Here is a 15026-nt window from a genome sequence, read left to right as displayed (position 1 = left end):
TGTTATATATGTGCCTAGTGCTCTGTTGGCACTCAATAAATTTTAAGTAACAAAAGTGATAATCATATAGCCAAGGCATATTTTTCTTCCAGGCTCGAGATAGGATGTGACTATATATTAATGAGACTCGGTAATACAAGCCACATACAAAAACTCGTCTCATTACTTTATAGTCATGCCATGTATGTTTTTTTTAACCATAAAATGACAATAAAATGATTTTTAAAATAAGAATGTTTTGGATAAGTGACTTCTTGTCCTGATCTTAATCACTGTGACGAAAGCATTAAACGAAGCAGCACGGCGTGCTTTATCACCAAAGCAAGCTGCTGAGAAGCAGGAGTGCAGCTACCGGATTAGCCATGTGGATCATTTTGACCAAACAGTAATAAAGAAGAAAAGGTAAGGCAAGGGCCAGAAAAAAATTATGAAGTGTTTGGGGAGTTCAATCATCTGACAGGCTTCTCTGGACTAATGGTAGGAAGGCAAAATGGGAAGGACTGTGTGTGGAGATTAATGTCTTTTAGTTAGAGACTTTAAGGGCCTGTTAAGTGGTAAGGAAGAGAGAGTTTAAAGATTAAGTAGTGCTGGGTTTAAACTATTAAGAGATCAAAGCTACAAACGCTTTTCACACAAACAAAACTCATGGGGAAAAAATTGTTGAATTCTGGGGAGGAGCAAAGTTAATTAGATGTTGCTAAGCAGAGAAAGGGTTTGGCCACCACGTAAAGAGAACCTAACAGGCTCCACAAAGGTGTAGTCTAGAATAAAAGCACATGGGCTGAACCACATTTGGTTGAGAAAGTTCCAAGATCCCTGGACTATAGAATATAGCTTCCCTAAACTCCTGAGGAAACCGTTTAGCCTTTGCTGCTTAGGATTCATTGACTTGAATTAGATATTATGCAGTTTACAGCTAGACTGTGAAAGATAACACTAGCCTAATTTTCAGGTTGACCCTTTAAACCAATTCACCCTTGCAGAGCTGTTGCCTGGAAACAGGCAACTTTCTGAGTTGTGCTTTGTAAATTGGCATGGTTTGCTAAAATAGTAACAGTGAAAACAGAGCTGAAAGCTGCCACCGTCTAATATGGAAAGCACAGCTTAAGTGTCGCACACAGTAAGCTCACTCTTCCACAGTTCTTGTTATTTCTGGCTCCAAACAGAAGCACACTTTGTGATGCATAATTACTCTTTCAGTGGGGATATGTTTCTCCCTGAATTCATGGACTTCTTTTCCCCACTGAAACTCGACTGAAAGAACTGAAGTGATGAAAAAGGTGATCTATCAAAAATCTGAACAATGGCTATAAACTGCTGGCCTTCAAAAAAATTCTGTGAAATATACCACCACATACAACCAAGCTCTTGAAGAATCAAGCATTATGTAACTGCCACCCAAATCAGGTAGACCTTGGTAGTCCCCCTCCTCCCCAGGGCTGTCCTAGCTCAGTCACAACCTCCTCCCTCTCCTACATTTGTGACCACTTTCCTGATTTTAAAGGCAATCACTCTTTTAACCACACTTGCTCACACCACCTCCCCTTAAAATCAGCTGTCCTGTCTGTGCTCCCGCTGTACTTATTTCAGGCATTACTCCCACATGTGATGTTGGTTTACATCTGTGAGTTCCACACTTGGTCAAGCACTGACTTTGGTGCCTATCAATTCTAGGTCTGAACCTGGCCCTAAAGTATCTGTGTAACTCAGTGACTCAGTTAATTCTTTATGCATCTCAATTTTCTCATCAGTAGAAAAAATTATTAGAATTGTAGACTCAATAACACAAATGTCTGAGAAGGTGACTGTCACAGCACACGTTCAATATGCTATTATTGTACGAATCCTTTAGAAAACTGTGGTATGATTAAACCTGGTAATATGTGAAGGATCCAGTAATTACTAGGTGTGCAGTTTAATGAATGTTAAGACCCTAAAAACAAGAGCAATCTTACATGCTATCACAGTATCAAAGTAGAAACCAAAAGTAAACGAGAAGCTCAGACAGTGGAGGGACTATGACCTAGTACACTCAAGAGAGCAACGTGGCATCACATATCCAAATTAAAAATGTGTATCTTGAGATTCAATGCAACCTTGTAACACAGATTCAGAGATAAGCCAGTGTTCATTAAAACACTTTTAATAAAACTTCAAAACATAATTTAAGATGTCCACCAACAGTGGAACACAACATAGCCCTAGAATATGGACATCAGAATATATCTTCAATTTATTAAGGGGCACAGAAATACGTAACAGTTTACAGACTATTATTCATGTGCTAGGGGAAAAGACTTGTGAAACCTATTTTCCTAGAGCCTTAAAAAGTGTTCTTATAAATGTTTTGAAGAATTTGGGAAAAATAACTTTCTGATGATTCTTTCTGCAGAGAACAATCAACTTAGGAAAACAATGGATTTTAAACTAAATGTAACTTAAGAAATTATACTTTGTGTATATAATTACATCTTAAAATTTTTTACAGGGAAATAACTCTAGGAATCAATCCACAGAAAATAATCTGAAATGGGTATGATCTGTGTATAAGGAGGCTTACATCATTTATATCAGTACAACTTATATCTTACTAATTTCATTATTTAGTAAAAACAGCTTAGCACCCAATATTGGAGGACTAGTTCCAGTAACGGTGTATCTGTGTAAGTGATACTATATGGCTGTTAAAAACCATGCTGCACTATTATTAAAATGGAAAACTCTCAATACATCACGTGAAAAGGATGTTACAACCTAGTTATGTGCTATTTGATCAGTGTTAATAGTTGTTACCTTTTTCTTTTTCTTACTTTTCCGCTCTTTAGTTTTTTAATAAAAGCATTTCTAATTTCCTACAATGATTATGTAATACATGCTTATAGCTAACCTCAAGCTTTCTTTACAACCTGGACATTTATGTAACTATGATGCTAGTCCAGCTACTTTGGTACAAATTCAAGAAATACTGCAATCCGTCTGAAAAGTTAAAATGAGGTGAAAGCCATCAATTCCCAGGAATCTTAATAAAACATTAAAGACACTACTGTGTTTATCAAAAGAATTTATTAGAAAATATTACATACTACATATCTGTTTAAAGAGTATTGTTTCAGTAGACAGCACTCCATCCTCATACTACAATGTCTCACGGACCATGGAGCAACCAGTGTGCTTCTGAAGCCACATCTCTTGGATGGAACATTTACGCAGTACATACTGTGGCCATTTAAAGGAAGATAATGGAAAAACTGTCATTATCAGAGGGAAAACAATCCAAATTTTTGGAATGTTAGAATAACAAGTAACTAATTTTAGTCTCAAAATTCTAGGCATCACTATCGCCTAAAACATCAGTCAATGTGACTAGTAAGTTAGAGGGACCAAGGTTTCAAAGATCAAGTTAATACTGAATTTTCATATATAACGAGGAATCTGCAACCCCACAAAATGTTTTTAAGTTTGTACACATGCAACTTAATGTAAATTGCTGATAAAAGAATGGGGAATGTTAAAAAGCAATGTATTCTTTTTAACATAAAGCATGCACTTTCTAATACATTCTTAAATATTTCAGAGTTGATTCTAGTCCAATAATATTCTTATTTCAAGTGCATTCTAACCAGTACCCCAACCAGAGTACATACCTGTTATTCAAAAAATGTGTATTGAGAATTCAATTAACTCATGGTACTGCTACCAAAGATAGGAGACTTTAACTCTTGACCACATCATTTATTTTTTTCAAAACTTGAAACACGTTTGCACAAGCTAAATGGTATAAAGCAAATTTTAAACTTGTCACCCAACTCCCAAATGTCACTGAAAGACGACATAGGAAAAATGTGTGATTAATCAACTTAGGCAATTTACTATGAAATTTTCTAATTGTGAACTAGCTTTAATCCAAAATCGAAAGTTCACAGAACTGTTTTTTAGAAACATAAAGTTCTAAAACTTTAGAGTCCAAAACCAAAACAAATGAGGAGGTGTGTGTTGATAATTGAAACACTGTCTTAATATTTTATTAGAAGAAATATACTTTCAAAACTCTTGCCCCATCATAATCTTAACATAAACTTTAATTAAAAATATATATAAATCAGTAGAATACCATATTACAAACGCCCAGAAATGCACAATAAAGATCGGAAACTGCTTGGAAATATTTCTAACACTTTGGGGGATTATACTCATAATCAAATAAAGATTATGAAGTAGCACAATCAGTACTGGGGCCAACATTTCAAAACTTGCCTATCAAAGCTAGCACCTGGAAAGTATTATACACATAACACTGAGAAAGAGAAGATCTTTACTTCAGAAAAGCACAGTCCTAGAGTATTGCTTTCGCTATTTAGCTAGCATAAGGGTCAGCCTGTCTCACTGAGGCATATATCTATTTTACGCCATTAACATCTGATCCAAAGTGCTTTCCAGTTATTTGGTATCTATTGAAAATTGTTACTGGAATGAAACAGTTTATCATGGAGTTAATCCACTTTTTCTTCCAAGATGCCAAATAAAATAATAAGGCTAGAACATTTTAAACTTACTTTTAATAAAAATGAACATATTATAGTACTTAAAAAAAAAACACCTCAATCTCTAGCCCTTGAAAGCCTTACCAACACTCCATTATTTAATTCCTCTCCTTTTTCCAAAACACAGGTTTTAATGTCTAGAATTTTATAACATGGTTACCAAATTAACACTTTATTCACTGTAAAGCATTTGGAGATTTGCCCAAGTGTAAGAAGAATTTCATTAGTGACTAACAGATGAGCAACAATGTGAAAGCCCCTGAAGGGGGTCACGACTTAAAAGCAATTCTCCAGTTGGCACAAACAGTTTACCATTTCTGATGAGCAGAAGATATTATGGAAGAACATAATTTTTACAAAGTCAACACTTTTTCCAAACAGGTCTTCTAAATTCAACAGAGCTGAGACTGCCAAAGCTGTAAATCTAGCAAATCAAACTGCTTCATCTCAACTGGGGAAAAGAAGGCACAAAAGAAAAACAAGCAGCGTAACGTTTATTTGGTGACACAATAGGTGAACAGTGTTCTAAAGTTTTGAACACTGAATTTTACTTGTGATAGTATCTTCTACCTAAGCAATTTATTCAGATGTGTGCTTTAAAAATACATATTAAGAACCCTGCAATTGGTATGTTCTCTTATTAGAAATATTCTTCATGGTAATACATTATCTTTCTATAATTAGAGAGAAAAATCGTAAGACCATTTTTTATTTTTAGCCCAACAGAATAAATGTATTATACATATCTCTTCCAAAACCAGCGCACTCTGAAGTTTCTAATTTATGCACTCCGTTGTTCAAAAACCTGTACATCTTCCAGTATCCACAGTAATAACACAGTCCTAGTAAAAATGCACATTCTTTTAAACCCTTTACTTTCCCTTGAATTTTATTTGGGGGAGGGATGGAGGAAAGATATAGATATTGTGGTGCAGAACTATATTTATTTAGAACAAAACATTATATCCTACATTAAAAAAGATAATTTTATCAAAACCAAATTTCAATCACAGTTATGTATGATTCTCAGTTAAAGGTACATGTTGAAATTGCACTTTGCAGATATCTCGTCAGTGTCCTTTCTAACGCTCCCACTTCAGCACATGTTTTTATCAGCAGACATAGGTTCTTCCAGAGTTTTCTTTTGGCTTCCCTTCCGTGAATATTTGTATTTGTCTACATAGGCTTTAACCAGATTTGCCACTTTAGTAGAATTTACTTCTCCACTCTTACTATGACACACCTGTAAAAAAGAAGAAGGAATTTTTTTCATATTTAAAGGGATTAAAGGGAAAGTTCTTTGAAAAACAAATACCCCAGAGACATAATCAGACATTTTCACGTGTTTTGTATCGCCTAGAAGGTATATGTTTCATTTTCTCCAAAGAGAAAAAAGCTGATTAGCAGAAGCTACCTCTTACTATTTTAATTAGATTTAATTAAGCATTCCTTTATTAAAATAGGGATGTTGAAAATAATATGTACATAACTCCACTAAAATTGTAACTTACTTTATCTACTGCTTTCCGCACAATCTCTTTATACTCCTCCTTGGTGATGTCTTTATTTTGATAAAATGGCTTAATGGCCAGTTTTACCTCCTGTGCTGCTTTTTCTTGAATTTGCAGTTTCTGATGAGAGGAAAATGTTTAATTATTACTTGCCCAATCTCAAACTTTCAAAAAAATTATTTAAAAATATAAAATTGAAAACATTGCCCATTTACACTATAAGGAACTGTTCCAATATTAGCATCACAGATATAAAATATTTATTTACTAACACAAATCAAACATTTCTAAAAATAAACAAGAAATACAACCAGTAATTCAATGGGCACCAACACACGTAGACAGAATTCTTTAAATCGGAATTTAAGACTATCAACAATAAATTCCCTTTACCACTTATACAACAGAAAACTGTTATTTTTATCATAATCATATGCAGAATTATGTAGATTGCTCTCAACTTTGAACTTGCCTTGTCTGTCTTCGAGCTATCTGCGCTGGCTTCCACTGTAACACTTACTTTGCTTTCTGCCAATTTTACAGGAGCATTAGAAGCTTTGCTGTGACTTGATGATGCAGTATTACCAGAACTTGGTCCCTGAACTGTTCCCATATTTCCTGGGGCTGCTGTCGGAGCAGGCAAGACTGGTGTACTCATGTTATTACTTACATGAGAAGCACTAGGAATACCCTGTTTTAAAGAGGTATCATCAGTTAATGAATTATCTGTACTCAATAAAAGATGTTTAGTTACTTATTAGACATTAAGAAAAAAAACCAAGGCAATTTAATACTTAAGTACTTAGGAGAAATGTCTATTTCAGGTAATTTTTATCTAAAGGACTATGAAGAAAAATGAGCGACATTCTTAAACAGAATGTCATGATGACTTTTAATATATATATTATAATGTTCTGACAGTAACACTAAAACCAACAAGAAGGAGAAAAGCAGCATTAATGACAATATCTTTCCTGTAAGTATCTTTAAGGTAGGTGCCCCACTTTAAAGATAGAGGAAAATAAGACAGTGAAGTCAAATGGCTTGCGTGAGTTGACAGCAGAAAAAGACATAAGATCCCAAATTCCCACTTTCTGGCTCTTCCAACTGTATCCTGCTGCCAGGAATCTAGAATTTCTGAGATATAGACATGGAATAATAAAGCAACACAACCATTACAACTTGTTATTCAAATTTACTATATGCCCAAGAGGCACTTCTTTCTTTTTTAGCATGATAAATTCATGAAAATGAAACACATACGGTAATGCACAATGAACAACTTTATCTGGTGTCAGTCTGAACAAGACAGTACAAGCTTTATCACAGTATCCAATCACAACAAGTTCCCAGCCCCTAAAAGTCCAATAAAAAAAGAGAAATTTTTTCAAGTATTCATCACATGATTCTAGTTTGCCTCATAATTTGGTTTTCTTAAACTTACCAAAAAACTTGTTTGGATATCAGCACCAGCATATATGTAGCTTAGATTTGATAACATATATTCATTTTCTTATTTGGGACTGGGAGGTTTGGGGAAGGACAGTGAAAGAGGGGTTATAAAGATTTACCATGAAGTGAAGTGAAGTGAAGTCACTCAGTCGTGTCCGACTCTTTGCAACCCCATGGACTGTAGCCCACCAGGCTCCTCCGTCCATGGGATTCTCCAGGCAAGAATACTGGAGTGAGTTGCCATGTCTAAGTCTAATCAAAAAAGCCACGGTATATGGATATTCAGCAAGAAGCCCTTTCTTGAACACCGATCCCTAACAGCCAAATGTTTACCATGGCGAATGTTGACTACACTTGAGTGGCTGGAAACATACCTGCAACTGCTTTCCGTCTGGCTGTGAAGCAATGTAGCTGACTTGCTGGGATGGTGGGGGAGGGGGCGGTGGTGGCGGCAGTCCCTGAGATACACCGCTAGGAGCCGCCACCTGCATGAGAGGTACTCCTGTGTGCAGATGCAAGGGCAGCTGAGGATGAATGTTGAACGGGCTGCGCTGGATGTTCATCAAAGGAGCAGGAACACCCACTGGATATGGAAACATATTCACAGGCTGGTGCGCACTCATGTGCTGCTGCACTGCACTCACTTGTGGCTGCATCATAGTTACAGGCAGCTGAGAACCATCACCCTGTTGGTTTGCTTGGTCTTTCAGATTAGACTCTATCAAAAGAAAAAAGACTTATGAAAAAATTCATGTTACAAATTTCCTTAGAGAAACAAAGAGCCACTGGTTACTGTAAAACTAAATACCAATTAACCTAAACCTATCCAATTATTCAGTTTAATCCTGTCATTCCTAAATAATGTAGGATGATTTTCTAACTGAAATTAATATTCAACCAAAATTAGAATAACTTCACACAATAACATTGGACAACACTAGCAAAGAATCAGCAGCTCACGAAGCTTAGTAATAAAATAATCATAAAATTTAATTACTAACTTAGAAGGTTAATCACTTTTAAAAATCTTCAACAGCTCTTTTCTTGCGAAAAGTCAAGACAATGTTCTTAAGAAAAGTCAAGGAACAATAAATCTTTTTTAGCTGAGTGACTTATTAAACAACGATCAAAAAAATTCAAGTGCACACATCCAATATAAATGAAATAGAATTTAAATCCTGCATACAATTATTTCAAATCCCTCTGTAGCAAATTATACATAAAACATTTAGGTCTTTGGCAAGGTTGGGGGCAGGCATGGGGTGAAAAAAAATATACTGAGTGTTTATTACATAAAATGAGGTTCAATTTAACATAAAACTAAAAACAGAGATCACTTCAATCCATACAAATAAGGTATTAAATTTATAATCTCTCTCTTCAAATACAAGTGTTTGTAAATAAGCATGTTACCCTGTTCAGCCGCCTCCTCGTCTTGTCTCATCCACCCAGACTGTGGGCCTGAAGAACTCCTGCCTCGTCTCGAGTAGTAGTTCTGTACATCTGCTGGCAGGGTCTTTCTCACAGCCCAGCTCGATGCGGATGTCCACCCTGACCTGTCGGCTGGTGTATCAAAGGAGAACTCTTGCTCACTTTTTCGTTTATAGGGCTGCTGCTCCACAAACTTGAAAGTCTCGTTCCCTGAACTGTTTGAATTCCCTGAGAGGGGTTTTCGGTTTTGCCACCTGTTTTCATTTTGATCTGTATAGGCAAAACCACCTCTATGGTTACCTCTACCACGGTTACCTCTACCACGGTTAGACATCCAAGCCGAACTAAAGTTTTTATTCCAAGAATTCCCTGAATTCTCATTTCTATTTTCTTCCCAATGAGAATCTTTTAACTTTTCTGGATTTCTGGTCCTCGGATCAGGCCCAGAATTTATTTTTTCTGTTACCCAAGTGGGACAGTCATTTCTATGTTTGTCAGCAGAATTTGAATCATCAGCATCTGGACTGATGTCATTTTTTTCTTTTCTTGTATTTTCATTCTGTTTCTCTGAGTCACTCTTTCTATATCGATCATTCCCTCGTGGACATCTCCAACCATCGTTTGCCCATCTCTCTTTCCATCGAGGAGAGTAACTGTCCCTGTCATTTCTACCAAATGATGAACCCTTACTTTTTGTTCTAGATCTTGATGGTGACCTTGACCGTGATCTGGATCGAGACCACCTTCTCATTCTCCTTTCTCTATCTCGGTCTCTCCTCAACCCATCTCTATCACTCTCTCTTTCTCTGCTCCGGGACCTGGATTTTTCTCTTGGGGAGGAATCTTTTACTCTGGACTGAGATCTTCTGTTCTCTCTTTTTGGGGAGAGTGACTCAGATCTTTTGCCTTCCTTAGCACTATCTCTTTTTGGAGACCGAGACTGAGATCTCCTCCTTTCTCTTGCACTATCCTTTTTGGGGGACTGAGAACGAGATTTTCTCCGTCCTCTAACAGATTCTTTCTTAGGAGATGGTGATCGAGACTTCCTGCTGTCTTTTCCAGTTTCTCTTTTGGGAGATGGAGACTGAGACCGCTTCTTTTCTCGGGCAGTGTCTTTGTTGGGAGACCAAGTTGTAGATGGAGAGTGAAATCTAGATCTTCGTGTACGAGGCTTTTTGGCTTTATCTGTCACATCTACTGGGTTTTCAGATGGTTGAGATACAATTTCAACCTTTTCATTTGCAGGATCAGAAGATGACATATTCTTTTGGGAACTGTGCTCCACAGAATTTTCATCAGCATTTACAGATGGTTTAGCATCAGCATTTACAGATGGTTTAGCATCAGCATTTACAGATGGTTCGATTTCAGATTCATTTCGGTCACTGCAAAATGAATCACATTCCATAGGTATCATTTCATTATTGTCCTCACTAAAATGCTTCTGAATCAGTGCAACATGAGTTTTAGGCAATTCTGTAGATGTGGGATGTTCAACCAAAGATTCAGTCTTTTCTTCTAAAGATTTGCCCAATTTGGTGTTAAGACTTTTTTTTAATAAACTATTTTCAGAGTCTTGAATACTATTGAGAGTTTCATTCCCTGAAGTATCACATGTTGCAATTATTTCTGCATCTTCATTTTCAACATGCCCAAGCAAATGACCCTCTGAACTCTCAATAGATTTTCTGTCCACTGCTTGTATAACTCCACCTTCAGAAGATTCTAATTTGGGACTGTCAATAAGCTGTTCTGTTTTTACCGTAGAATCTCTATGATCAATAATTTTTACTATAGGACTCTCCATAACTTTTTCTTCATTAACTATCGACTCTGCATTCTCAGGTAACTCACCTAAGCTTGATGCAGGTTGGTATACTTCAATTTCAGATCCTGAACATGTAAGAGAATCATTTGGAGCATGATCTATACATATATCTGCTTTTATTTCTGATTCTGAAGGTTCAGCTATTGGGTCTTGATTTTCCAATGGATCACTTCCTTTTTTGGAAGTGCTTACAGAAATCTCACTTTCCAGACATAAAACATTAGGTTCTATACCAGTATTCTCAACTTTTTGAACTTCCTCCTCCCCTCCAAATAACACAAGAGGATCTTGGGTATCAGACTCAGAATGTAAAGTTTCTACTCCTTCCTCTGTATCATGGGTCTCAGCACATTCTTCACTCTCTTTTAATGGCTCACTGCAACTTCTTAAGCCATTAGCAGACTCACTCTCTACATTTATCTGCACAGTGTTAATACTTTCTACATCTGATTGGTGTTCTTTCTCTAACTCAGGTGGTATGTCAGATTCTGCTACTTCTTCATCAACTGAATCACTGGAAGATGATTTTTCAGGGGGAGGCACAGAGCTTCGAAGTTTCTTTTTCAGTAAAGGTAGTTTTCTTCCTCTTCTTACAGACTTCCGTTTTGGGGCCTGCCTTGTTTGCTTCTCTGACTCACCTGAAGAGGAAACACTTACAGATGGATTATTGTTATCTGGGGCATCACACCCAGAAATATTTGATACTGGGGATCTCTGAGACTGACTGACTGGTTCAGCTCTTGTGTTACGTGTAGATCTTCTTGTAGGAGTTGTAGCTGCAGGTTTTCGTCTTGATCCTCTGGTGTTTGAGGTACCAGAAGTTTGCTTCTTCTCTTCCCCTTCTTGAGTATGTGCTAATGCATAGCCTTTGCAAGAAGTACCTAACAGTATACAAAAAGGAAAAAATAAGTATATGATTCATCAAGTGATATGAATTTGGCTTCAGCTTATTTTAGCATAAAATAGACATCTATAACAGAGTGAAACAAAATATACTTGTGAATCAAATTATTAATAAATGCATAGCTATTAACACCTGAGTAATACCAATTTTTGAAAGCTACTGAAATGAGTTATCCCAAGATTTGAGTCCATGTGGGCAATTCTCTAGTGAAAAAAACAAAAGAAAATATTTGGTCTGTTAATTGCCATTTGCACTATAAATCACTATTACCTAGGCAAAAGCAGGACACAACAGCTATCCACAAATAGTAAAGACTAGAACTATTTGTTCACAATTCATAGGAAGTATTACTTCTAAAAATTAGTGGTTTGAACACTGAACCCTTAAACAGAAAGGAAACTTCTAATTAGTTCCTCAAAGACATGAAGTTGTAATTTCTTAAAGTAAAAGGATTTTCTAGTTGCAACAATTTTAAAGTCAAGTCACTGTACAAATATTTATAGAAATATATAGGACTCATTATCTATACCTTGTTTTACAGCATTTCTAAGTTATCAACACATACTTTTCATGAGATTGAAAGAGGCTTAGTAATTTTTTTTAACTAGAAAGAAATTCAAAAACTTTACCAAAATTTTCTAAAGATATGGTACTTGTTGGAAGAATAGTTCTTGGCAACACAGAAGAGATGAGAGGAAGGACTTCTATTTCAATATTCCAGGGTATAAAACTAATTCTGAAAATTTAAAACAAAATAGACATTTTTGTTTAAATAATAAAACCAGCAATTTAAAAGTATTAATTTTCCAAATAAGCTGCTGCTGCTGCTAAGTTGCTTCAGTGGTGTCCGACTGTGTGACCCCATAGACGGCAGCCCGCCAGGCTCCCCCATCCCTGGGATTCTCCAGGCAAGAATACTGGAGTGGGTTGCCATTTCCTTCTCTGAAATAAGCTAGCAATATTAAAATATAGGTGCTAAAATTATTTTTTGCCAAACAGCTAAAAATGTAAATTTAAGGTTACTCATAGTAACCAAGATGGCTACCAACTGACTACAATATATATATAACCTTCTAAAAGCATGCTTTTTCAATAAATTAATAGTAAAGTACTATCAAGGGCAACTTAATATATAGTAGCTGACTCTCATTTAAATAAGTTAATGCAATTATTTTGTCAAGAATTTTAACTTTTTTTCACTACTTTAAAAATCACCAACTTGGATAATAAAATGTAGATAAATAAAATACACAAATGAAATGTACAGATTTTAAGTGCACAGTGTGATGACTTCTGACCAATGCATCCATATACCTGTATAACCACTACCCCAAATAAGAAATAGAACACTTCCACCATCCCAGAAAGCACTTCCTGACCCCTGTTCCCCATCCTATTTCCAGGCAACCAAACAGATAATTTAGTTGAGTTAATCAGATCAAGTTTTAAAGAAATTAGCAAGGTCAAAGGGGAATCAGTCCATAAACAAATAAAAACGTAACAAAAACTGAAAGGAAAGCTATCACTTGAATTTTGAGTTTTTTGTGAGATTTCTTTATATTTTTATGGCATATATCAAGGCCAAAAATATCAAAATACATTTTTAAGAAGGAAAAAAGAACTGCAACTGATTTCTATTGCTATGTTATATGCTAAAATTCCTCAATCTGAGGACGATGGCTCTTCAAAGTTCCCAGGATCCCTATGGACATGCTAAGACCGCAGTTACTGTAGTCACACCAAATCCACTCTCAGCTTCTTCCTACTCTTCCCATATTTGTTCAGTCAGGTCTCCTAACAAAAGACTATTTCATCCCGTCTAAGGTGAGATTCTGGAGGACAAAAGAAGCTTGAAAAACAATGTGCAACTTGCACATACACAAAAATACACAGCTCTAGGGGAAAATTTCACATTTTACAGATCTGGACTTGGTCTAATTTTACTTATTTATATTCCACTGTTACTCCCAGAGGATGAAGGCCCTATGCAGAATTCCATTACAGTGACATATAAAAGTTATAGTTATAGGAATGAATATAAAACTCTAGCAAGGAACTTAATCTTTACACAGGAGCTTGATTTAAGTACATATCATGTACCTAGCTAGCAATGTGCTAATAGTTTCAGGGCTTACACTAAGAGAGAAAAGGCTAGGCTATAAAGAGAGGCATGAATGCCAGGGCAAAGTAGGGACTTGATCAAGCGGTTGTTTAGAATAACATTTCGGAGATGGAAGTGTCGTGACAAAGCAATGCTTCAGCCAACAGCACATAGGGAAGACTGGAATGGAGGAAAAGATAACAGAAGGATGAAAGATCTGAACGCTATTACTAATAATGAACCTTACCACTTAGGTGTTCTCCCCGTTAAAGAAATCAAATTTTTACATTTATTAAACAAATAAATACAATATTCTTTATTTTTCAAGGGGTTCCTTAAATAGAGACCTTTCATTAGGCATCGGAAACACCAAGCTTTAATTAAACAAAACTTTCTTGGAAACATAACTACTGACTATCTCTGTATATAAGATATTATTATCTTATGCACACATTAGCATTTAAACATTTTAGTAAACAATTTTTTTTACCTTCCAATTCCAGGTAATGTATCAGGAAACCATGATAATTCCAGTTCCTGTCTCTTCTGCCTAATCAAAGCACTGATCTCATTGACTTCTATAAATTCTGTACTAAAAGATAAATTTTAGATCCTCATCAGAATTCCAAAATTTTAAGTCCAGAATAACAATTGGGTTATATCATAAACAACAGAAAATTTCATATCCAGCATTATAAGTCACATTAAAGAAAAAGAAACTTTTTCTATCTAAACACTTTGCAAAATGGACCCATTCCTAAAGTAACTTAAATTTTTATATTACAAATAAAAATGGAACTAATCTGACTTGTGGCCACTTTTAAAAAGTCAATTCAGACTAATATTATTACTATTGAAAAAAAGAAGTAACACTATTTCTTTCCCATGAACCGAAGCTGCAAAGAGCAGTTTTTAGCCAAAATTTTAAGTGCAATAGTTTGCCATCTGAAACTAAGCATAAAACAAAGGAAGAAAATAAAGGAGGCATGGTTATTTTTATAACCCAAAATAGGCAGAGTTCAGTTTTTTAAAAGGCACTCAAATGTAATTGTTTTCTTTGGTACCTTGCCAATCTTTAAAGTTAAATCACAGTCTTCATCTGTCTTGTTTATTCAACCAGGTCCATTATTTTTAAACCTCAACTTAATCTTCAAATTCCACAAATATCTACACAGCATCTATCATACAGTCACAATGGATTAAAAAATGACTGGGTCTACTCTGAAAGGGTACCCCATAATTTAACAGCTTAACAACT

The 15026-nt window shown here is 35.7% G+C and overlaps 1 protein-coding gene across 4 annotated transcripts in view; it reads right to left on the bottom strand.

Moving 5' to 3' along the window:
• Window positions 1-3044: 3044 nt before the first annotated feature.
• The window catches only part of SCAF11 (SR-related CTD associated factor 11), a 91909-nt gene continuing 79927 nt past the window's right edge, over window positions 3045-15026 (bottom strand). For 3 of the 4 annotated variants that reach the window (XM_027967426.3, XM_012174439.4, XM_060412697.1), the window contains 7 exons: window positions 14259-14360; window positions 12297-12403; window positions 8918-11644; window positions 7879-8222; window positions 6525-6743; window positions 6053-6172; window positions 3045-5784 (listed from right to left, as the gene is read on the bottom strand). In XM_027967426.3, the coding sequence (XP_027823227.2) occupies window positions 5638-5784; window positions 6053-6172; window positions 6525-6743; window positions 7879-8222; window positions 8918-11644; window positions 12297-12403; window positions 14259-14360 (3766 nt within the window). In that variant the 3' untranslated portion in view covers window positions 3045-5637. The remainder of the gene's footprint in view (window positions 5785-6052; window positions 6173-6524; window positions 6744-7878; window positions 8223-8917; window positions 11645-12296; window positions 12404-14258; window positions 14361-15026) is intronic. The other variant, XM_027967427.3, reaches the window with a different exon arrangement.

Source organism: Ovis aries, chromosome 3 (assembly GCF_016772045.2).
Source record: "Ovis aries strain OAR_USU_Benz2616 breed Rambouillet chromosome 3, ARS-UI_Ramb_v3.0, whole genome shotgun sequence".
Lineage (NCBI taxonomy): Eukaryota > Metazoa > Chordata > Mammalia > Artiodactyla > Bovidae > Ovis > Ovis aries.
Note: the sequence above shows the minus strand (reverse complement) of the source record. Positions and strands in the feature narration are given on the sequence as shown.